Source organism: Diadema setosum, chromosome 21 (assembly GCF_964275005.1).
Source record: "Diadema setosum chromosome 21, eeDiaSeto1, whole genome shotgun sequence".
NCBI classification, from domain to species: Eukaryota; Metazoa; Echinodermata; class Echinoidea; order Diadematoida; family Diadematidae; genus Diadema; species Diadema setosum.
The window spans coordinates 19,294,928-19,318,332 of record NC_092705.1 but is presented as its reverse complement, the minus strand read 5'-3'; the positions used below and the strand labels follow the sequence as shown (position 1 = coordinate 19,318,332).

Here is a 23,405-nt window from a genome sequence, read left to right as displayed (position 1 = left end):
GGGCTCATAATGCACAAACTCTTTCAATCTAGAGTCACAATGCAACATTCAAACCCACATAGTACACAGGAATCCAATTACAACAAGGTCATTAAGGTTATTACCGTTAAGCTCACATGCCTCATCATATCCAAACCTTTGTTGCATTCATACATTGCAAAGACACCTAAAAATGTTCACTGTATGAACACGTTCTGCTATGGTAGGGTTACATACAGAGTAGGATGTAACATCAATGAACAGGAAAAGTGACAGGTTAAAGCTTAAAGGGATCGTATAGTTTTGGTTGAGACCTAATTTCAGGTTTCTAACATTTTTTTTTGTGAGATAATGAGAAACCTCTTATGAAATACGAAAGAGCATGTAATTCTATGAGGAATTAAACGTTTATTTGATGAAAATTTGTATTGAAATGGCTGAGATATCAAAAAAGAGTGATTCTAATAAAGTGTGGGACCCACACTTTATTACGATCGCTTTGTCTTACTTTGTTTTTGGATGTTTTACTTTGTTTTTGGATGTTTTAGTCATTCCAAACCCGATTTTCATCAAATAAACTTTGAATTCCTCTTAAAATGGTATGCTCTGTACTATATCAGAAGTGTTTCCTTGATAAAAGCCAAATTGTCATCTCCACCAATACTGTACTATCGCTTTAACATATTTTTGCACAACGAAAAACACCTGAACAAATCCTTTTTGTAAATGCTTGTCAAATGTTTCAGATTTGACAACAATCATGTCACAAACATGCAACCTACAATGGACAGACCCTCATAATTCTCATCCACTAGGCAAATCAGAGCTCAGATAATACAGAGCGTACACATGGTGCTTATGACTGTGGGTAGTCACTTACTGCAAGCATGCAGCGATAATACAGAGGAATATAGAGAGTTGTTATCTAACAGTAGTTTGCTGGTTTTGACATGGTATGCAATTCTTCCTCTGTTTGGTTTGAGAACAAAATTTTTTTCGCTATATCTGCACAAATTCTCCCCCCAGTTTCTTGGCGGAAATATATTTTGCAATAAAAGAAACTTCGAATTCCATTACATTGACATAAAAAGTTAGTTGGGACCCTACAATTTACTTCAATAAAAGCAGATTCTCATTGTATCCAACCATGCTATAAGGAACTCCTCTGCATGGCATTTTCACCTTCAGACAACTGACACAGTGTACATAATATACAATTAAAAGCCACTAGCATTTCATTGTTCAGTTCACACAAAAAAATCAAACACACACACAATCCATCAATTCGATAGGGGGATTCACATGTACATAAATTAGCAGGTTCCAAAAAAACTCGAGTTTTTGCATGTGTGGACACAAAAACCCCGAAAATTAGCACGATCAGCAGCGCGATGCTAAACTCAAGAAATCTTGGTTTTATTTCTAAATTAGCACTCTAATTTGCCCCGCCAGTACGTGTGAATGGTGGGTTTAGAAACTCAAGTTTTCATGTCCCATCATTCAATGCACACATCACACTAGCGAGGGCTCAAAGAAGAGATCCTTAAACTTTTTGGCACACCACAACAACACCACTTGCGATGCACAAAAAACAACAGGGAAAGGAAAGCGCAGGCACTGAAGCGCGCTGTGTGACCCAGTTTGTAAGTTTGGCAGTTATCTCGATCGGCAATTAGTGGGTTATTTCTCTGTACGTGTGAACGGTTGCAAAAAACTTGAGATGCCGAGCGCGATCACTTACCGGCCAATTCAGAGTGTCTGAACGGTTGCAAAACAACTTGAGTTTCTGAGCGCACTCAGTAACCTGCTATTTTGTATGTGAATGCAGTACAACTAAGGCCTGATTAAGGATTTTGTGTGTCATCTTGCATCAGGACTCATAAAATCATTATGGTAGAATGACATGTCATGGAGACAAGGAAACTCACACCCTGGAGCTGGCCCTATCAAGACCCTCATCTGAATCAGAGTCTCCAGCAGGGGGACCTGGGGGTGCCTCAATCTTCTCTAGCTCATCATCATCCTGCTCATCCCTTATCTTCTGGATTGCATCCTCCATGGCAGAGGCATCCATCTCAGGGTTGTCTTCTTCATCACTGGACAGGACCGCTAAAATGAGAAGGAAAGCAGATGTGATAAAAAAAATGTGTGTAAAAAATGAGTGCACTTACCATTTTACCTCAGCAGAATACACTGTTCATAAAGTGTGAACTAGCGCATACTGATATCAGTTCTACCCTCAATAACCTACAATTGGGTGAAAATATTTTTCATTCCACCGTTCCTATTTACATGCTGCAAAACTGAAAGTATAACTGTACAATGACCAAATTTACCACAGGTTACAAATTACCTTTCATAGCATAGTCATAAATATAGTACAGTAAACCTCGCATGAGTCGAAGTTCTAGGGACTGACAAAAATGCGTCGACTTAAGTGAACTTCGACTCTCGCGAGAGTCGATTTTTTTTTTCGACTCACTTAATATGTACATGTGTTATAGTACATTTGCATGCATGTGTGTGTGTGTGTGTGTGTGTGTGCGTGTGTGTGTGTTTACGTTCAAATTTGTCTGTTCTTGAAGATAATGTTATTATTTTGTTCTAAATTGAACATGGAATTTGTATCAATACTAGTAGTTAAACGTAGTTCTGAGAATGTCTGCGCTAATGTGCATGTGCTATGTCTATGGTGCAACATAGGTAGCCATCTCTGTCAACCTTCCCTGAGACAAACACTCTCCCAGGCCCATCCCACCTCCATTGAACAAAACTATACAGCCAGCCGGGCACGCACAAACAAGCTCCGCCCACTTGGCCTGTCACTAAAATATTAAAGCAGCGATTGGTTGACCAAGGAGTTCTGGCTTGACATGGATAAAGTGTGGATGTGCTGTGTGTATGGATAAAGTATGGATCGATGTGCTGTGTGCATACATGTATACAGGGTACATGTGTATGTATTCGACATGCGTGCGGAGCGGTATGGTGAGTGTGCATGCTTACCTGCAGCAAGTCAGGGACTGGGTTCGACGTTCTGCGACATGCCGATTTTTTATTTTTTTTTTTTTTTTGTTCTCCTCTAAATGTAATGAGAATGCCAGACAAATCCTCTTCGAAGTTCGGCTCAAGTGATGTAAACTACGTGTATTTTGTACGAAAGGGACTGAATGTTTTACTTCGACACATCCGAAATTCGACTCTCGTACTTCGGCTTATCCAAATATTTCTTCGAGAAAATACATAGGGAAAAATCGGGACTTTTTATTTTGCTTCGAGTAAAGTGATTTTCGACTCACTCGACGTCGACTTATCCGAGGTTTACTGTATGTAGATACACATCTAATTTAACACCTTAATTTAAAAAATAAAAAAGACTTTGAAAAGCCCCCAATTAAGAAAAGAAACTTTCATGAGAGTACTCAATGATATGATGATAATATGCAGTTCTCAGAAACGTACAATATCACAAGATTTCTGTAAGTGTATATCATATAAGAAAGAATTTGGCCCAACAACATTCATATAGCATCATCATAATATTCACTTAATATCAAAAAGGTGAGTTTTTAGCATGGATTTAAATCTAACCAAATCTATATCATGTCCAATGTTTTTGGGGAGAGTTTTTCACAATGTCAGTGCCGTTTGTGCTAAACCCTTTTCATCGAATGTCTTGGATTTCACATACAGTGCACTCCCATTATAACGAAAACGGTTATAACGAATTCTGTGTACAACGCTATAAAAATCCAGGTCGCAAAATCAGTGGCTCTATATCTTTTATTGTTCGGTTTTATAATGAAATTTCAATGTAACGAAAGCATACTGCCGGTCCCAAGGACTTTGTATAATGGGAGTCCACTTTACGAGTGCATTTTAGAGATTTTTAAAGTGATAAAGTGTTTGAACTAAAATTCAAGCTCCAGTAGCCAAACTTAAGAGTTAATTCTATTACATGCATGTAAGCCTCTGATCAGGACTACATCTTTTCCAGGGGTGATAGTGAGATCATGCTCTGCATGAGTGTAACTATTTGTTGTCACATTCTGTGAGTGGTTGGAAGACCCTTCCTATGTCACTCATTTTATAAGAAGAATTCATCAAAATTCTTGACCTTTTTCTTAGCAGCTTGGATAAATTCATTATCAAAATATCATTGACATCCTTGGAAAAAAAAAAAAAAGAGGAACGAGAGACAAAATCTGAGAAAAATAAAAAAATCTAACTGCATGGTGATGGATAACAAAGTCAGACTGAGTGCATAGGTCATGAATTACCTGGACCTAGCCAAGCCGACTGCAGAACGGCAATGGCAGATAAGGCAGGTGAAAAACAGTTGAGCAGCAAGTTTAAATCACTATCGGAAAAGCAATTACAGGCAGTCAATTCCAATCTTGACAAACTGGAAAATCTCTTGGGAAATTTGCGGGTACCCGGCTGGATCCATGTGCTAAAACAACTTCCCATTATGACCGGACAGGTATGGTTTGTGCACCCCCTGAACTTTCTACACATTTACACCCAATTTCACCATTATTTTTTAAAACTTGGAAATATCAACACTTACCTGTGCTTTTCTTTTTCTTTAACTGTGGCTGTAACTCTGCTTCGCCAAATCCCTGTAATCAAGAAAATATGAGCAAGTGCTTGGGTGAGATGAGAGACATCTATGACAAAAAAAAAAAAAAAACCACAAACAAAACAAAACAAAACAAAACATATAAATGTTTTGCACCACTGCCATTGTAATACACTTCCAGCTCCCCCTTTATAATGGCTGAATATATAAATCAATTTGAAAACAACATGTGATAACATGTACAATTTTAATGATACATGTAGTAGGAACAAAAATAATGATAACAATCTCCATATATCATGACAATGGCAACACCACTCTTCAAAAATAAAATCAGTGGTAAACAAAAACTAAATATGATACAGTGTAACATTTGGTAAAACCAAGCTTTTATCCATGTTGTAACATGATTATGGAACCTAAATGCAAACAAATTCCTAATGTAAAATCAGATTCAGTGAAGAGGGATACAGTAAATATCACTTTCAACATTCCTTTGCTTAAGCTTAGTAACTACCATTTTCTTGTTTGATATCCATACTACTGTCGTTTTCTGCTGAAGCAATGAGATTTTACAACTAGAAATCAATCTGTGATAGCTGATATCTAATGATGTGTATCTTCCAATCATAATCCATTATGATTGGGAGATACACTGCACATGAAGCACCAGGAGTTATGAAATGTTTTCTTTCATACATTATTAGAAATGAATTGCTACCTCAAAATCTTCTTCTTCATCACTTGAGCCAAATATGTCAGCTATAAGCTCTCCAACAGCTTCTTCCCTGTAGTAGAGATAACGTTACAGGGAATTGAAATCCAAATAAACATGTGGATTGAGGGAATGCAGTAATATAAGTATTAAAACACATCAGTGAAGTTTGAAGAAAATCTGACAATCTGTTCAAAAGTTATGAATTCGTAAAGTTTCAGTGCTGCCACTGCTGGATGAGAAGACTACAATTTGTGGCATCAATGCAGGACAATGACATAATAAAATAATTCCGCCAAATTTCATTTTCTACGAAAATTACACATTCCCATGATACATGTACAGATGTTGCCGACAATATCTTGAGGGTATATCATTCTCCCTGCTTTCTAACAGAGGTCACTCTAGCGTTCTTTCATTATGCCATGAAAAAAAAAAAATGTTAATTCTTCATTTATTCTCATTATATCATTGTCCTGCAGTGATGTTGGTAGTCTTCATTCAGCAATGGGGCTACACAAAGCCTTAACCCAGGATATGATAGTAACACGTTTTACAAACTACATTTTGTACTGATACATCTGCAGAATTATGTTAGTCACAAGGAATACAGCATACTGTGTGTGATGGTTTGTGGTACAATGACGCAGCACAAATGCACCTAAATTTTCTTAACATTTCTGGTCACCGTTGTCACATTTGATTGCATTTCATTCACTACTCCTAAAATTATTGCTTGGAATGTGAATTTGGCCTTTGACATTGGCCCAAGTCACTGACCCTAGATCACACAGACAAAACCTGTCATAGTTCATCTTTCATTTTTCTATGGTCATACACTTGTACAAAGATATGATACCAACTCCCAGGATACCTTCGGTCATTCTCGTGTTTTCATGGTGAATGGTACGAGTAGGCATACTGTAAAGCAAGACATTTTCGCAGCATGAAGTTTTCCTAAATTGGAGGCAACAGCCTTTTTTGCAGCATATAATTTTCTCAAATTGCCGCTGTCATTCAATGCATATAGTGTAGACATGACAATAATCAGCCCTTCTGGTACCACTACGGGAAATAGGCATTATTTAAAAAAAACAAACAAACAAACAAACAAACAAAAACAAAAAAACACTCGGTATGGATATACCGGACACTTACTTCTCCTCCTCACTTTCATCCCCACTGTCTTTTGCGACGATCCTTCTTGACTTGGCTCTTCCAATTATGTCATCATCATCATCTTCACTAGCTTCACCTTGATAAGACAGAAAACCAAGCACGACAAGTGCATTTAATGAGACATCTTATAATATGATTACTAGCGAGATAATCATACCAATTTTTACATTATCTGGCTTACATGTACCTAGCACTAATGGAATCAAAACTGACCTGTGATATACTGGAAAAGATGTATACATGTATGATCGTATCAATGGACACTTGGAGGCTTTTTTACAGCTCTATTCCTGCACCTGGTGGAGTCATTCTCCTATCTACAATGTGTGTATATATATATATACGTGTATATATATATAATGAAGTAATTTGTAGTCCATGTGTTGGTCAAATAATATCAGTAGTAGAACAAAACTCCAGAAAAGGGTATGTATCATGCTTGAAAAAGGGCAGGGTGCCCAAAAATTTGTGTGTTCTTCAAATAAATTGTCGGTATTGACATCATGCTCATTCCTGGAGTTCTTTTGTATTGACATAAATAAATATATACACACTTGTATGTGTATATATATATATAATATATATATTTATCATGTCAAAAAACTTGGGTATGAAGCGCATTAACAGCCAGCTCATGCAGTCACAGCAATTGTCCTTTAGTTTTATTGTCAATGTATGAGAATTTGCCCTTTGTCATGAAACCACTCTTTGAGAAACTGTCAACAGAAAACTTTCATCACAGGGAGCTCAAGTGCCCAAATGCAATATACCCCTCATTTTTAACACGCAAATCCCATAGGCATTTGCCAAAGAGGGGAATATGAAAAATTCATCCCTCTTCTCCCTGCTGGCGCGTAATCCCACGCATAATATGAGGGACTACAATTTTGTAGAACCATAGCTCAGATGTCTGATTTGATGGGTAATAATAGGCATTATTTCCTCACATGATTTATAAAATAACCCTGACACATGAATGACATACATGTAAATAGCATCAACAATGCAGAGGCACATACCTTGAAGCTCTGCCATAAAGTTATCACCAGCATCTGTGATCTGATCCTTCTCTCCATCTTCATCTTCATCTTCATCGGCCAGCACTCCTTCACCAGTTTCCTCTTCAGCATCTTTCTCTGCTGGGTGAGGGTCACCTTCCTCTGGAAGCTCTTCTGCAACTTCTCCTACCTCCTCACCATCCACTCCCTCCTCCTCTTCTTCATATTCTATGTATTCTTCAACCACTTCTGCATCTTCATCATCATCATCAACAATCTCCTCCCATTCCTCTTCCTCCATCTCCAATTGCTCATCTCCAGCTTCAACTATTTCTGGCTCAGGTTCATCTCCGTCCAAGCTCTCTTCCTCCAACTCCTGCTCAGCCTCCTCCCTAATCCCGTCTTTTCCATCCTTTTCTTCTGTTTGTGGTTGGTGGAGATCGTCATCTTCATCATCATCCAGATCTTCATAGAGAGGTACTTTGTTTGAGGCATCATCAACCTCCTCTGGCTCTCCTTCACTAAACTGGGCACCATCATCCGACAAGGCCCCTCGCTCCGTCTTCAGTTGGCCTTCGTTGAGAATATCTCCAAAATCATCTTCATCATCTTCCATTTGTTCATACAAATCATCATGTCTCTTCTGAACTTGATCCACCTTTCTTGTTTCACTTTCCTCATCCTCGATCTGCTCTTCATCACTAACGATTTGCTCATAGTCATTTCCCATATTCTGTTGCTCATAGACATCATCACCATCTTTTCCTTCCTCTGATCCTTTCTCTTCCCTCCTTTCATCATCACTGGCATCCAAATCGCCATCACTAACTTGCTCCACATCACTCATTTGCTGGAGTCTTGTAGTGCTTTCTTCCTCCTCGGCCTCTTCCTCCTCATATGGAAGTTCACCATCACTTTGATCATCCCTATATTCCACATTCCTTTTATCTTCCCCTTTTGCCTTGTATCTTTCTCTCTCATTGTCACTTTCTTCATTCCCTTCCTCCACATGTTCCCCTTCCTCCAACTCTTCCCCCTCTTCAAGCTCCTCCCCTTCCTCAATTTCTTCTCCCTCCTCCACTTCCTCTCCTTCTTCTAGCTCCTCTCCTTCTTCCAAATCTTGTCCTTTATCTTGTTCTACCCCTTCTTCATGTGAGCCCTGGTTTTCATCAAACTCTTCTCCTTCTTCTTCATTAGGAGCTCTTTCACTGTCAGCCAAGTATCTTCCTTCTCCAATCTCTTCCTGACCAGATCCCTCATACTGTCCCTCATCCCCATGTCCTTCACTGCCTTGGTCTCTTTCTTCCATATCTTCCCCATCCTCATATCTTTCTTCTCCATGCTGGTAATACTCGCCATCTTCATCTCCCTCCTCCTCCTCTGCCTCTTCTTCATTTACACTGTCCTCTCTACTTTCAGGTCTCTGCTCTCTCCTGTTGTAATCTTCCTCATTGGCCAGTCTCTCCTCCTCCCCATCCTGCTGCTGATCTGATGCTACAGTCCTTGCTTCTCCCTCTTCTTCTTCAGCTGGGGACTCGTATTCTCCTTCCTGTCACACCAAATATTCAACATACTCAAGTACATTGTACATTATGTATACACTGTAGTATATCTCGTGTAATTGTTACACTAACTGGTAATCATGTAATGCAAATTCTGCTGAATTCAATTACTCTGATGTTACAAACTGGGACAGGTTACGCAGAGCGGGCAATCACCACATTCCTATAATTAGGCCAACAGTTATGTTTCTACTTACTGTAGGGCAACGTCTCCCCTGCCACATGGCAGGGGAGGCAGCACATTGTTGGCATTACAATGTATGACATAAAAGCAAAAAAAAAAGGTAGCTTAAAAACTGATGTAACCTTACATGTTTGACGATTGGACTGGTAATAATTTCTTCACTCACACCAATATTGTTCTGAATTGTTGTCTGTATATAGCTGAAAGGGTGTGCACACATTACTCCCAGTCACACTGTCATGACCAGTGTCAGATTACATACCTCATAATCATCTTCTCTTTCATCTTGAACTGGTGTGCTGCCTCCGTTGCTTCCTGATAGACAAGGTTTTAAATGAAAATAAAAGTTCATCAATTGTATCAATATTGCATCAATACTACTCTACACTACTAGTACCCTATCCTTGCTGGCTTACACAGATGCATATCAGATCCCCACACTTGCTAAATGTGCGCACAAGCATGCATCCATGCGAAAGCTAACAAGGATTTGGTATACAACGGTAAGGCAAAATACATGTAAGTAGGGGTGAGGGCATTATTCCCCACCCCCTCCCCCCCAAAAAAATGATAATAATAATGAATTTGTGAACTGAAGAATCACTTACAGTCAATATCTTTAATGGTCCAAATTTCTTCATTCAAAAATGTACAATTACAAAAGGTGTGGGCATCTAACATGTACAATGTACATACATGTAGTTGTGACACACATTTGTACATTGTACAGTACACATACCCAACCATGGCAAAATGGCCCATTCATATTCTAACATTAATTGTATATGGTGTACTAAAAAGGAGAACACCCAAGGGACAGGAATACGGTATTCTAAATGCCAGTCACTACTGATTTGTGTACCATACACATATACAATGTACACAGGCAAGCATGGTGTCACCGGACACCATGATATTACCAGACACGCACAATTTTGCGTACTGACATTCTGTACGCGCGAGACTTCGTAGATTAGCCTCACAGAACTTTGTGTGGACCGAAATCGCTAAAAACACAACATAAAATGTAAAAACACAACGAAATTCACATTTTACATCAAATTTATAGTCGAGTGACCCACACCTCGTCATACATAGTTAATATTTATGCATGTTTGAATCACATTTCACAACTTAAATTCTATGAAATCCCACTCACATACAGGAACAATGCTGAAGATGCCAATGGAACCAAAAGTTCACTGATCGATATCAGAAATTTGCAGCTATCGTCCTCAAACGCGAACGATGCGGAATAGTTACAAAGTGCGCTAAGGGGCCCGCATCTTGTTACCCGCGCCTGCAGCTCCCATAGACAAAGCATGTAAACTAGAAGTAGAGTCTAACCAGTTGTCGATTTCTCACAAGGTTTTATTGCGTGCAACTGTTCGAAATGTTCAAGACAGACATTTTTTACCGTAAAATACAAAATTTGAACCTCATTTGCCAATTTTTTCTTTGTCATCTGCTCGGTGAGAACGACGACTCGAAGACAACTTTTTTAGAGGGGTATGTTTGAAGCATATTTTCTAAAAACTGGAACGAACAATCGACACGAGTTGGCTGAATTCGTAATTTCCAGGAGTCTGCGAATAAGTGGTTATTTTTAGCCGAAATTTCATCCTCCGAATACGAAATTCAAAGCCATGAAAAAAAGCGTCCATTAATGGGATGTCCCACCCTAGACTCTACATCTATGTCCTGTATCTGCCACACACGGACACAGTAGAAATGTAAAACAGGTTTTAAGAAATTCATTTGAAAGCTGGATTTCCCATTTCCAAATTGTTACTTTTGACTATAATGAAATCGTGTCAGCTCAGTGGCAGCGCACTGTCTCATCTCTTTCTGATTTTTTTTTTTTTTTTTTGGGGGGGGGGGGGGGGTGGGGGGGCCGGGGGGGGGGGGGAATCATCACACTATCACAAGACACAATATCATCATCAATATGAAAATAGATCTATCTCATCATCCAGCATGTTCATGTTCTGTTGCTTAGATATCGATTTCAACGTTTTTGCCCTAATGCAGCTCCGACAGCATCATTATATTAAAAGTGGAACATACTGTTAAAAATGACCCTCCCCACCACAAACACATGCAAAGACATGCATGCATGGCTTACCACTGTCATATTCTTCTTCCATGATTTGACCGTCTGATGCTGTTGTTTGCAAGTTGCCAGTTGTTTTATCTGCTGTGACACAGTTCAGTGGAAACCACAAATAAACGGGAGTTGGGCATCTGGATATACATGTATGCTTACAATCAGTAAAGTCATGTGGTCATACTGACAAAGCATTTAAGCGTCCACAGTCCAATCCAATTCAAGCGAGCTCAACAACAGCAACACGACGTTGTGTTTAGCTTGAAAATCTCAGCGTGTTAACTTCAGAGATATACCTTCTACTGCATGAAGAAGGCAAGCTAAGCCCTACACCTTCGACATATAGACCTTGAATCTAAATCTATATGATCAGCAACATGACTAACGTAACATTAGTCATCACCGACCAGTGCCGACGCGAGGTCAAGAGTAGAAGCTTTCTAGCACTCTACGTGAACACCGAACAGACTGTAAATAGAACACATGGGACTACACATGGTGTCTTTGCTGTCCGTGCGAGGAAGTTTACAGGCACATCCCTGAGAAGAAAATGAGAAAGTTCTTTGACAGAAATCTTCTTCACTTTTAACGTTGACAAGGTTTTTAAATTCACACAAATCCGACAATCTCGAGACAGACACCCAGGTAACAGGCCGGTCTTCTTCGGATTCAATATTCAGTGTGCGCAAAAAAGCCAAAGTGCAAAGGACGTACGTGTACGTACAAAATGCAAAAAAAAAAGTACACTGTACATGTTTGTACCATACATGTGTGTACGCTCTTGCTTTGCGCTTCGCCAACAGAAAGTGCGTGTATAAAATGCGATGCGAGAGAGAGCCAACGCGAGTTTTCTCCTCCCCACCACTAGAGGGCGAACTAAGGCTCTGAATGGCGTCAAAGCCTTCAGGCTCTGGCTCTGAATGTGGTGTCAGTGATCTCGCAGCAGACCTGCACCTCTGAAAATTATTCTTTACAACTTCATTCTCAAAGGTTTGAATACTTAATGGCTAAGTTGAGATTATATTGCCTGAGGGATGCTATGTTCCAGAGTTGTTGGAAATCCTTCATACGGATGAAGGATTTTAAACCAGGAGCTGAAAGTGTTAGAGTTCTGCCACAATCCACAATACCTCCACCCCCCCCCCCGCCCTGTGCAGAAACACATGCAGAAGTCCACCAGAAGCACATTTAAAACTATAGACAGCAATGTGAACACGAACTTATTATAATATTGTGTCCATGATAAGTCTACCAATGGTACCATAAAAAAAAAATGGATTAAAAATCCGTAATCTTCAGGCTCCTCCCAAAACCGGGAGTTGATTATCTAAACAGATCGAGATCCACAACTCCAATCATGGGCGTAAATCCCGGGGGGGATGGGGGGGGATATATCCCCCCCCCCCCTGAAATGGAGGAGGGGGGGATGGCCTGTACAATCATCCCCCCCTGAATTTTGAAAAAAAAAAAATGGAGGAAGCAGAAATGTGATTGTATCAATTTTGGCATATTGCATGACGTTTGTACGCCGGCCTTCAGACAGGTAACAGAGCTGAACAGTATTCTATCTTGTAGGAAATCGAATGCATAATTTTCTCAAGCGCTCGCTCGCTTCGCTCGCTCGCGGACATGGACATACACTGTAAGGTATGGCTCAGACGTTGACAACGTCAAATAGTGTAGGCCTACATGTAAACATGCTAAGACGAGAGTAACTTGGGACCATCTGCAAAATATGTACGAAAACAAACAAACAATCAATAACAAAACTATATTGCCATAATTGAACCCCCTCCATTTCCTGAATCATTCATGAGGAACGACAGTGACTGATAATTCAGTCAAGATACATCTATGGGTATTCACAGGGAAGATCAGGGGCGTCGAAAATATCTCGGGGGGGGGGGGGCAAAGGCATTTGCCCCGCCCCTACGAAAGTGTTTAGGCAGGCAAATCATTTATCCCCCAAGCAATATCCGAGATGAGGACAAATTTCGAACTTTCTTAATGGAATTATTGTCCAAATACCGCCAGAACTATGCACCAAATCGTTGAATTCCAATCATAAACATGCAAAAGTTCCGCTATACTGGATCCCTTTCGATAAGTACACTGTTGAGATTGACGTATATTTCCCTAATTTGTCAAAGAGTGTGCAGCATATCTTTCACTTAACAAAAGCTCCCTCATATGCAGAGGCGTCGATGGGGGGGGGATGGTTCCCCCATAAAAGTGGGACAAACCAAATCGCAAAAATATAGCTAAAAACGGCAGTTTTTTGGGTGTAAAATGTCAAAATTTTAAAGCTCGCTCGCTCCGCTCGCTCGCATTTAAGCGCTAAGCCATTCCCCTGATGTTGCTACCAGTGATTGACAGCAGTTGCGCCCGGTGCGCCCCCCCCCCCCCCCCTAATCTCCAAAGCAAAAAAAAATATAGCTACAAATGGCAGTTTGGGGGACTGTAAGATGTCAAAATTTTTCAAGCTCGCTCGCTTCGCACACTCGCATTTAATCATTATGCCATTCTCATGATGTTGCTGCCATAAATTGCCAGCAGTTTTCGCCCAGTGCTCCCCCTTAATTTCCAAAGCTAAAAATAAAGCTACAAACGGCAGTTTTGGGACTGTAATAAGTCGAAATTTTGAAGCTCGCTCGCTCCGCTCGCTCGGATTTAATCATTATGCCATTCTCCTGATGTTGCTGCCAGTAATTGCCAGCAGTTTTCGCCCGGTGTGCCTCCCCTTAATTTCCAAAGCGAAAAAATACAGCTACAAACGACATTTTCTGGGATTGCAAAATGTCAAAATTTTAAGGCTCGCTTGCTCCGCTCGCTCGCATTTAATCGCTATGGCATTCTCCTGATGTTGCTGCCAGTGATTGACAGCAGTTGTGCCCGGTGCGTCCCCTTTGATTTCCAAAGCGAAAAATATAGCTACAAATAGCAGTTTTGGGGACTGTAAGATGTCAAAATTTTCAAGCTCGCTCGCTTCGCACACTCGCATTTAATCATTATGCCATTCTCATGATGTTGCTGCCAGTAATTGCCAGCAGTTTTCGCCCGGTGCTCCCCCCTTAATCTCCACAGCGACAAACATAGCTATAAACGGCAGTTTTGGGACTGTAAGATGTCAAAATTTTGAAGCTCGCTTCACTCACTCGCATTTAATCATTATGCCATTCTCCTGATGTTGCTGCCAGTTATTGCCAGCAGTTTTCGCCCGGTGCTCCCCCCCCCCCTTAATTTCCAAAGCGAAAAATATAGCTACAAACGGCAGTTTTGGGACTGTAATAAGTCAAAATTTTGAAGCTCGCTCGCTTCGCTCGCTCGCATTTAATCATTATGCCATTCTCCTGATGTTGCTGCCAGTTATTGCCAGCAGTTTTCGCCCGGTGCTCCCCCCTTAATTTCCAAAGCGAAAAATATAGCTACAAAGTAGCCAAACGGCAGTTTTGGGAATGTAATAAGTCAAAAATTTGAAGCTCGCTCGCTTCGCTCGCTCGCATTTAATCATTATGCCATTCTCCTGATGTTGCTGCCAGTAATTGCCAGCAGTTTTCGCCCGGTGCTCCCCCTTAATTTCCAAAGCGGACTGTAAAATGTCAAAATTTTCAAGCTCACTCGCTTCGCTCGCTCGCATTTAATCGCCATTCTCCTGATGTTGCTGCCAGTACGAACTGCCAGCAGTTGCGGCCTGTGCGCCCCCTTGAAGCTCACTCGCTCAATCATTATGCCATTCTGCTGATGTTGCTGCCAGTAATTGCCAGCAGTTTTCGCCCGGTGTGCCTCCCCTTAATTTCCAAAGCGAAAAAATGCAGCTACAAACGACATTTTCTGGGATTGCAAAATGTCAAAATTTTAAGGCTCGCTTGCTCCGCTCGCTCGCATTTAATCGCTATGGCATTCTCCTGATGTTGCTGCCAGTGATTGACAGCAGTTGTGCCCGGTGCGTCCCCTTTAATTTCCAAAGCGAAAAATATAACTACAAATGGCAGTTTTGGGGACTGTAAGATGTCAAAATTTTCAAGCTCGCTCGCTTCGCACACTCGCATTTAATCATTATGCCATTCTCATGATGTTGCTGCCAGTAATTGCCAATGGTTTTCGCCCGGTGCTCCCCCTTAATTTCCAAAGCTAAAAAAAAGCTACAAACGGCAGTTTTGGGACTGTAAAATGTCAAAATTTTCAAGCTCACTCGCTTCGCTCGCTCGCATTTAATCGTTATGCCATTCTCCTGTTGTTGCTGCCAGTACGTGCCAGCAGTTGCGCCCTGTGCGCCCCCCTTAATTTCCAAAGCGAAAAAATACAGCCCAAAACGGCAGTTTTTTTACTGTAAAATGTCAAAATTTTCAAGCTCGCTCGCTTCGCTCGCTCGCATTTAATTGTTATGCCATTCTCTTGATGTTGCTGTCAGTAATTGCCGGCAGTTTCACCCGGTGCCCCCCCCCCCCCCTTAATTTCCAAAGCGGACAAAATGCAGTCACAAACTGCAGTTTTGGGACTGTAAAATATCAAAATTTTCAAGCTCGCTTGTAACAGTTTGTCAGAAATATATCACTCTCCTCCCACTTTATATTTCATGCAAAAGAGTGAGACATCCGATCCTTGTAAAGTGTGTGTGTGTGTGTGTGTGTGGGGGGGGGGTTTACCAAGCTCTGCTTCTCTCACCCCCCCCCCCCCCCCGTCCCCCTCAAGGCTGCGCCGGTTCGGTTATGGGCTTGTAATCGTGGTGATGGTGACTATCGCCGATCATCCCCCCCACTCCTCAGTATGGATTTACGCCGTTGACTCCAATGGATGCTATCTGCCAAATTCATCTGGTGAAAATGTGTTGGGGCGTTTTCACGAAGAAGCTAAAATGTAAACATTTCGACACCTCCGACCCCCCCCCCCCCCCCCCCCCCAACGGCCCCCTTGCCCGGCATCCCTGGATCTGCCATTAAACTTGAAACTACAGTCATTAATGTTTTTATATCACCAACCTAGGTCTATCTTATTTATAGAGAAGAATATTTTTTTTTTTAATGAAACCATAGTTCCGGGACTTTGAGGCTAATTTAAACAAATTGAGATCCTATCACCATAATGGAGATACCTGCCAAGTTTGGTGAAAATCTGTCCAGGATTTTATCAAGAAAATACTAAAGGTGCAGTTTTGATATTGAGTTTATCTACCATATTTATGCATGATAACGGTGAAGAAAAATGATTTGCACATTTCCCATTGATGACATCCGCACATTTCCCGTCTCCACAGGACTCCCGTTTCGGAGAAAATCGCTTGACTTGCCATGACATCGTCATTGTGATCAGCTATGCAGCTGATTACATGATGTCATGGCAAGTCGCTCGACCCAACCTGGATATGCATGATGGGTCCAGCGCTGTCTCTGCTGTAGTAGTACAGTGTATTGTGCATTTTTGCAGCAAAGCCACAAATTGGCAACATATCACGAAATGAATTCGTTCCACTGCTACAGGGCTCACACGGGTAAATAATTCCCCATAGAGACGTGTGTTAAAATTCAAAATTCAAAAAATTCTGTAAAATAGCTGGGAGAAATGAAGTGTTTCATCTTCACTAACCTGGATGTACGTGAGATAGGCCTACACCCTTTCATCCATCAAATTTCCAAGGGGGGTTCCTCGGCTCAAACTCTGTCCAAGGGTTTGCAAAGCCAGACCACAAGTTCTTTTCACTCAAACATTCACCTATTTTTCTGTACATGCACCCAATGAAATATAGTCCCTTCAAATTCCATGAGAAAAGCTTTCATCTTCCAACCAAATGCAGTGTGTAAAGGAATTCATACCCAATATCTGCAGCTATTCAGTTTTTTGGCAAATTGCATTATTGATTTTTAATTAAATTTTTTGCTTCATTTATTTTGGTATCTTTGGTACGAATTTGTAGGGGTCTTGGATATTCCATTTCATTTACAGGTGTGAGCCCTATACCGGACGCGTCTTTTTTCGTTGAGCGCGCAATCTCACGATTTAATATCGCAATCAGAAAATTTGCGCCCTCTCTTGGTTTGTCGCCATTGGCAAAATATCGCACCAACGAAAAAGGAATGGATCCCAGACGAGACTAGCTAAGCACAAGCAATACCCGGTAATTGCTTGCGATTTCAACAAAAGGAACACACGCCTGTGCGAACACAAGAACAAAGGCGGGTTTGATAGGATGTAATTTAAAGGGGGTGTGTGTGCGAAAACATTTCCTGACATAGCATAAGAACTTTAAAATGACACTCAAAATGCACACAGACACACCGTGACACACCTATACACACATACATACTGGTTTCCATCATTTCCCCGACTGCTGCTTATTAATATCCGTGGCGTATCTAGGGAAAACGGCGCCCGGGGCAAGCGCAAAAATTGCGCCCCTAATTTCTGAAAAAGTGTTCAATCCCAACCCCATCCCGGTAGGGACTTTAAAAAAATGTCCACATGATAATATTATGCTTTTTCAAGCACTTAAAAGGGGTCTTTTGATGGTGATTTAAATGCAACAATTTTTTTTTTTGTATTTCAGCTTATACTTAACATGGAATTCTTGTCATTTTCTGCTTATTAAATCTTACAATTCTAATCAAGATATATAGTGACAGCCTTCTAGATAACAATTTATACCAAGAAACTGAGGACTTGAAAAATACTCTAAATCCGTACGAGCGAGTGAGCCGAAATTTGTATATTTCCGCGTCATCATTACGCTTTGTTTTTTGCACCCCCCCCCCCCCCCGTGCTATGTTCGAAACCGTTGGCGCCCTGTTTTGATCCAATTGGCGATCGCTTCAGAACGAAAGAAATTGCAGCCGCTGCTCCGTGCAACATTTTGCCTGCTAAATATAAAATGACATGTGTGAACACAATAGACATTGTCATTTTGTCCGCGTCATCATCACGTTTTGTTCTTATCTTCTTGTTTAAATAAATTTTGGCGAGGGAGCGAGGCGAGCGAGCCAAAAATTTTTGTACATGTATTTCAGCTTACAAAACATGGAATTCTTGTGTGAACACAATAAACATTGTCATTTTGTCATCAACATGTTTTGATTTTATCTTGTTTGATTTGGTTTTCTGGCCATCAGTGCAAAATGAGTATCAATATTCATTTCGATTTTCCCAACCTGACACTGGTAGCAAAATTAAGAATTTGGGAAATTTTGATGTCTCTGAAAGAGCTTGCTTGACTATTCCTGGATGCGGGGTTGAGATCATAGCCCAACACCACAATTCCGTGTCATCATTCGATATCGTGTCGCAATGTTATTGTGATGTTTTTGTTTCCATCACGAAAACACGTGGCAGTTAGCAAAAGAAAAGTTTGAATGTTGGAAAGTTATAGGACTTACATACGTGAAGAAAGTTAAGCAACAATGTATCCATAAAAAAAAAAGGTAAAGAGCAATTTTTTTAAAGTAGAGAGTGCCAATCGTATAGTTAGCGAATCACAATTTGGAATGTACATGGCGAAGGAGTAATGGGGAGGAAGAGAAGCAAAAGATATACACATTGTATCATATCAATCCTGTCTAGTAGTAAGAGTTATTCCCTTTTTTCGGTACTGGGAGAAACTAGGAAAAACGTGAACCTCTTGTACAGTGTCCTTCACAAAAGTGATATAAAATAATCAAAGAAAAATGAGGAGAAAATTGAGTATAAATAACTTATGTCAATCAATATAGAACAAGAGCTCTGGACATCCACTCCTGCCATCGTTGTTGGGAGTGACAAAGACATTATAATTCTAAGCTAATTTTTCCCCTTTTTTATGCAGTGAATTTATATACTCACTAAACAAAGAAAAAAAAAACTGTTCAAATTAAAAAAAAAAAAATTGCTTTCCTGTGTATAACATCCACTTCGTCTCGAAAAATCAATGGAAAAAGTATCCAATGTTGATATATTATTATCTTATGTTTTGTTAAAATATATTCTTCGTACAAACGTGCATGCAGTGTACAAGAACGGATAAAAACATTTTAGAGCTAATTCATGTACATGCATGTGTTTGCCCGCAGTACAGTAAATTTTTCTGTACCCATGCTGTTAACACTTTGTCTATTGGAGAAAATTACTGGCACCATGCCTTGTGATATGCTTGCACATCTTACCAGCATTTCTACGTGAGAAACCTAGTCCTCACCTGAAATTCTACACCGGAAGACATTAAAAGGCTGGTATTGGGTATTACCACTTTAATTAGAATGACAGTGTGTTATCATTTCATCTTCCCGTCTATCATTGTATTTCGAGGTCGAGTACAAGTTACAAATGGAGTAGTTTAATGTCACTGATTCGATTCTCTTTAGAATATATCTTTTACATAATTTATGCTATTGCATGGATTTTACAGTGTATAGCAAGGTTAATCTTGCATACTTAGGGGCCTATTAGTCCTATTGACAAATTGTATTGCATAATATAGGTGTAATGAATAGATTTAAACATCACCTTTCTTCATGTGCATTAATGACACTTTATTCAGGTTTTGTATTGTCGTACTTGAATTATACAACCCTTGTTTGGGGTAATACATATCAGACATTAATATAAAAACATTTTCTCTTGGAAAGGATGGCGCTCAGAATTATCTGTTATCTCCATACGTGATCACATACTGATGCTTTGTTGTCTAAACATATACAATTTTGAAAATACAAAAGATTTGTATTCACTTCACCTTGGTCAGTTCATGTTTGACTATAACTGAAATCAGTTGCCTAAAACATTTCAAGAATGATTTCATCAAAATAATCACATACACAGGACGACACAAGACGATCCCATGAGTTCCATCACCTTCTAATGAGAAATGTACACAGGCCTACTTAAAACACATTTGTTTGTATATACTGGACCCAGACTTTGGAACGATAGATAACAGCTTACAAGAATCCTCTTAGCTTATTACATTTCGATATAAACTTTTCTACATATATTAGATAATTAGATTGTTTATGTAATAAGATTTGTACTTTCATCTGTCCTGGCGATGGAATGACGTATTCACAGAACCCTCTTCCTTTCTTCTCTTCTTCTTCTTCTTCTTCTCCTTCTTCTTTCTCCTCGTCTATTGTTGTGCTGTAATATCATTCCACTCTCGTTCTTGTTACAATATTTCGCCTTTCCTTCATGCGTGATTTTTTTTTTTTTTTTTGCGTGACAGCCTGTGTGCCCCTGTATGTACTGTTGTTTGGACACCATATTTTCTTGGTACACGTGACTTAATGAATAGTGTCTGTACCGTAACATTGTTATGTTAGTCTAAGTTTATATATATTTTTGTAATTTAAAACAAATACTGTTTACGATGTACTTTATCTCAATAGCATCATATACGCGTATATCAATTTCAAATGCTTTAACGGTACATACTTAGAATAATTTTGAATATATATGCTATCGGGGTTTTTTGTTTTGTTTTTTGTTTGTTTGTTTTTTTAGGGATCGACGTTTTACAAACGTCGTTTCTCAGTGTAATTATCCGCACTTATATTTTGTATTTTATTTCACTTGTATTTTTTGTTGTTCAAATTGCTCAATAATATGAATAAAAAATTGTATACTTCGTATAATGCATTTTTGTTTGATGGAAGTAAATTAAATTGAACTGAATTAAATTAAATTCTTTCGTATTCTATCAAGTTCGATTTCCTCAGTGCATTAGTGACAGGGGTTTCGAGAATTTTCGGGAAGTGATTAGAATAATTGAACTAAACATTAAGATAAAAGTGAAATAGGAGCGGAAGAGCAATATGTGAACACATAAGAACTATGAATACATGTATCGTGAAGATGAGTAATCAGTATACTGCAAAAGAGCGCTAAAATTTGGAGCCTTAATCACAGCGTCAACACCGACTAAAATAAAATATCAACAACATATGCGTACCCAGGACATATCTAACAATAGTCGAGATGAATTGACCTCAGTGCAATTTTGCAACTTAGGCCTCCAAAAGAGATCTAAACGAAACTAATAATGCATAATAAAAAAAATAACAATCAAGTAAACAAAGAGAGAACAGTGAAAAAAAAGGCAGAAGGGGAAGGATGGCATTAACTTTGTGGCTAATGCAGACTATAGGAGGCACTCTTAGTAAGCATTTTACGCAGAAGACAACTGGGTCAATACAATACATGAAATGAAACAAAATGGAGGAAGGACGGAAGGTATGTAAAACATTGAACAGTCAACATCGTGCACTGTAAAATGTCAATACATGGTGCATAGAATAATCATTAATACCAATCTTTGTTTCCAGGTTATTACAATTCTTTCATTATCTCATGAAATTTGATATAATTTGTGTCTCCTTTAAAGGGAAGGTAAACCCAAAGAACAATGTGGATTGAGTGAAAGCAGCAACATTAGTAGAAAACATCAGTGAAAGTTTGAGGAAAATCGGACAATCGATGCAAAAGTTATGAATTTTTAAAGTTTTGGTGTTAGAACCGCTGGGTGAGGAGACTACTAGAGGATATGACGTATGAGTGGACAACAATACAAAGAAAATATAAAGGAAATTCAACAAATATTCACTTTTCTACAATCATGAAAGAGCAATGGACCAACCGCTTTCAGAAAGCAGGGGGAATAATTGCTACCCTTAACATATGTCAATATCAAGTTGATGGAATTTGTAATTTTCATGAAAAATGGATTTTTGCAGAATTTTCTTTATATTTTCTTGGTATTGTTGTCCACTCATACGTCATAACCTCTAGTAGTCTCCTCACCCAGCGGTTCCAACATCAAAACTTTAAAAATTCATAACTTTTGCATCGATTGTCCGATTTTCTTCAAACTTTCACTGATGTGTTCTACTAATGTTGCTGCTTTCACTCAATCCACATTGCTCTTGGGGTTTGTCTTCCCTTTAAGCTGAGTTCAAGCGAATTGCTGCAAGTTGCATGTGTAAATTATAGAGCAGGTATATACGCTATTACACGTGTACTAGTTACAAATGGACATGATTGAACACGGGTTTTTATGTACCCTTAACATGTAAGCGCATAAACAGCCGACAGTACCCGTATCTTTTATATCTTTACTTAAGCAGGCATATGATAATGCATGCTCTATCTGCACCACTACCAACTTGAAAATTGCATCCCAGCAATTACAAGTACGTCAAGACCAGTTTAGATACCTCAATGTCGCAGTGGATTTCATCCCACATGATTTGGTTTAACCTGCTCAAAATACTAGTAACTTTCCACGTTTCTTTTCTACCTTTTCAGTCCAATTGTTCAGCTTAAGAAATGTCACTTCATTCTCGATTTTCGTTGCTTACGTAAGCTTTGCATTTGGTAGGTGAATTCACTGGAAAAAAAAAAAAAACCGAGACTGAAACACAGACATAACAGATTCTATAATGATGTAAAATCTCACATTAAACGATTTTAGTGTCATAAAGCAAAATAAAAAGAATGGTTTTCTTTCAATATTTAGTGTACTATTAAAACTCCCTTACAACGGAGGGGCAGGGTGTATTTCGTACCGTGTACCGTGCATGTTCGTAAAGTGTTATTCTTGTTTCGTACCAGTCCATGTGAAATCCCGCTTCTTAGGCCTTATCATTAGTATATCTATACGCCATGTCAATTTTCTTGTTTCCCTTCATTGGCGTTACCCCTCTAGTGATGTCAGCTGTGTGTGTGACAACCAATACTTGTACATACAGTGTTGTTTTTCTGGTTTCTTCAAATATGTTTGAACCTCACTGTAAATGCGTGTGTCAGAATTGCTCTCAATTTACCTACTAATATTGCTAAATGAGGAAAGAAATCATATGGCTAGTTGTATAGTATACAACTAGCCATAATACCCTTTGCAAAATCCCCAACAACTCGTGTATTTTCAAGTTCCAGTGACGGACAGCTCCAAATTATCTGGTATTATCATTTCGTCACCATGATATGTATGCATAGGAAATGACATTGCAATCTTATACGAGCCAATATCCGATCAAGACTCTTGCCTGTTCTGGAAATTGTATCTTCTATACCTTCGAATAGATGTTTTGATATAAATTTTAAAAAGTTTCCTCACACTCTTCATACTCAAAAACATCACAAACA

The 23,405-nt window shown here is 39.4% G+C and overlaps 1 protein-coding gene across 1 annotated transcript in view; it reads right to left on the bottom strand.

The window, feature by feature from the left end:
* Positions 1-11,991, bottom strand: part of LOC140244758 (uncharacterized) — a 36,356-nt gene extending 24,365 nt beyond the window's left edge. The window contains exons 1-7 of the mRNA XM_072324376.1: positions 11,325-11,991; positions 9,462-9,514; positions 7,475-9,002; positions 6,435-6,531; positions 5,283-5,349; positions 4,550-4,601; positions 1,908-2,088 (exon numbers count right to left, since the gene is read on the bottom strand). Of these exons, the coding sequence (XP_072180477.1) occupies positions 1,908-2,088; positions 4,550-4,601; positions 5,283-5,349; positions 6,435-6,531; positions 7,475-9,002; positions 9,462-9,514; positions 11,325-11,346 (2,000 nt within the window). The 5' untranslated portion in view covers positions 11,347-11,991. The remainder of the gene's footprint in view (positions 1-1,907; positions 2,089-4,549; positions 4,602-5,282; positions 5,350-6,434; positions 6,532-7,474; positions 9,003-9,461; positions 9,515-11,324) is intronic.
* Between the last annotated feature and the right edge of the window lie 11,414 nt (positions 11,992-23,405).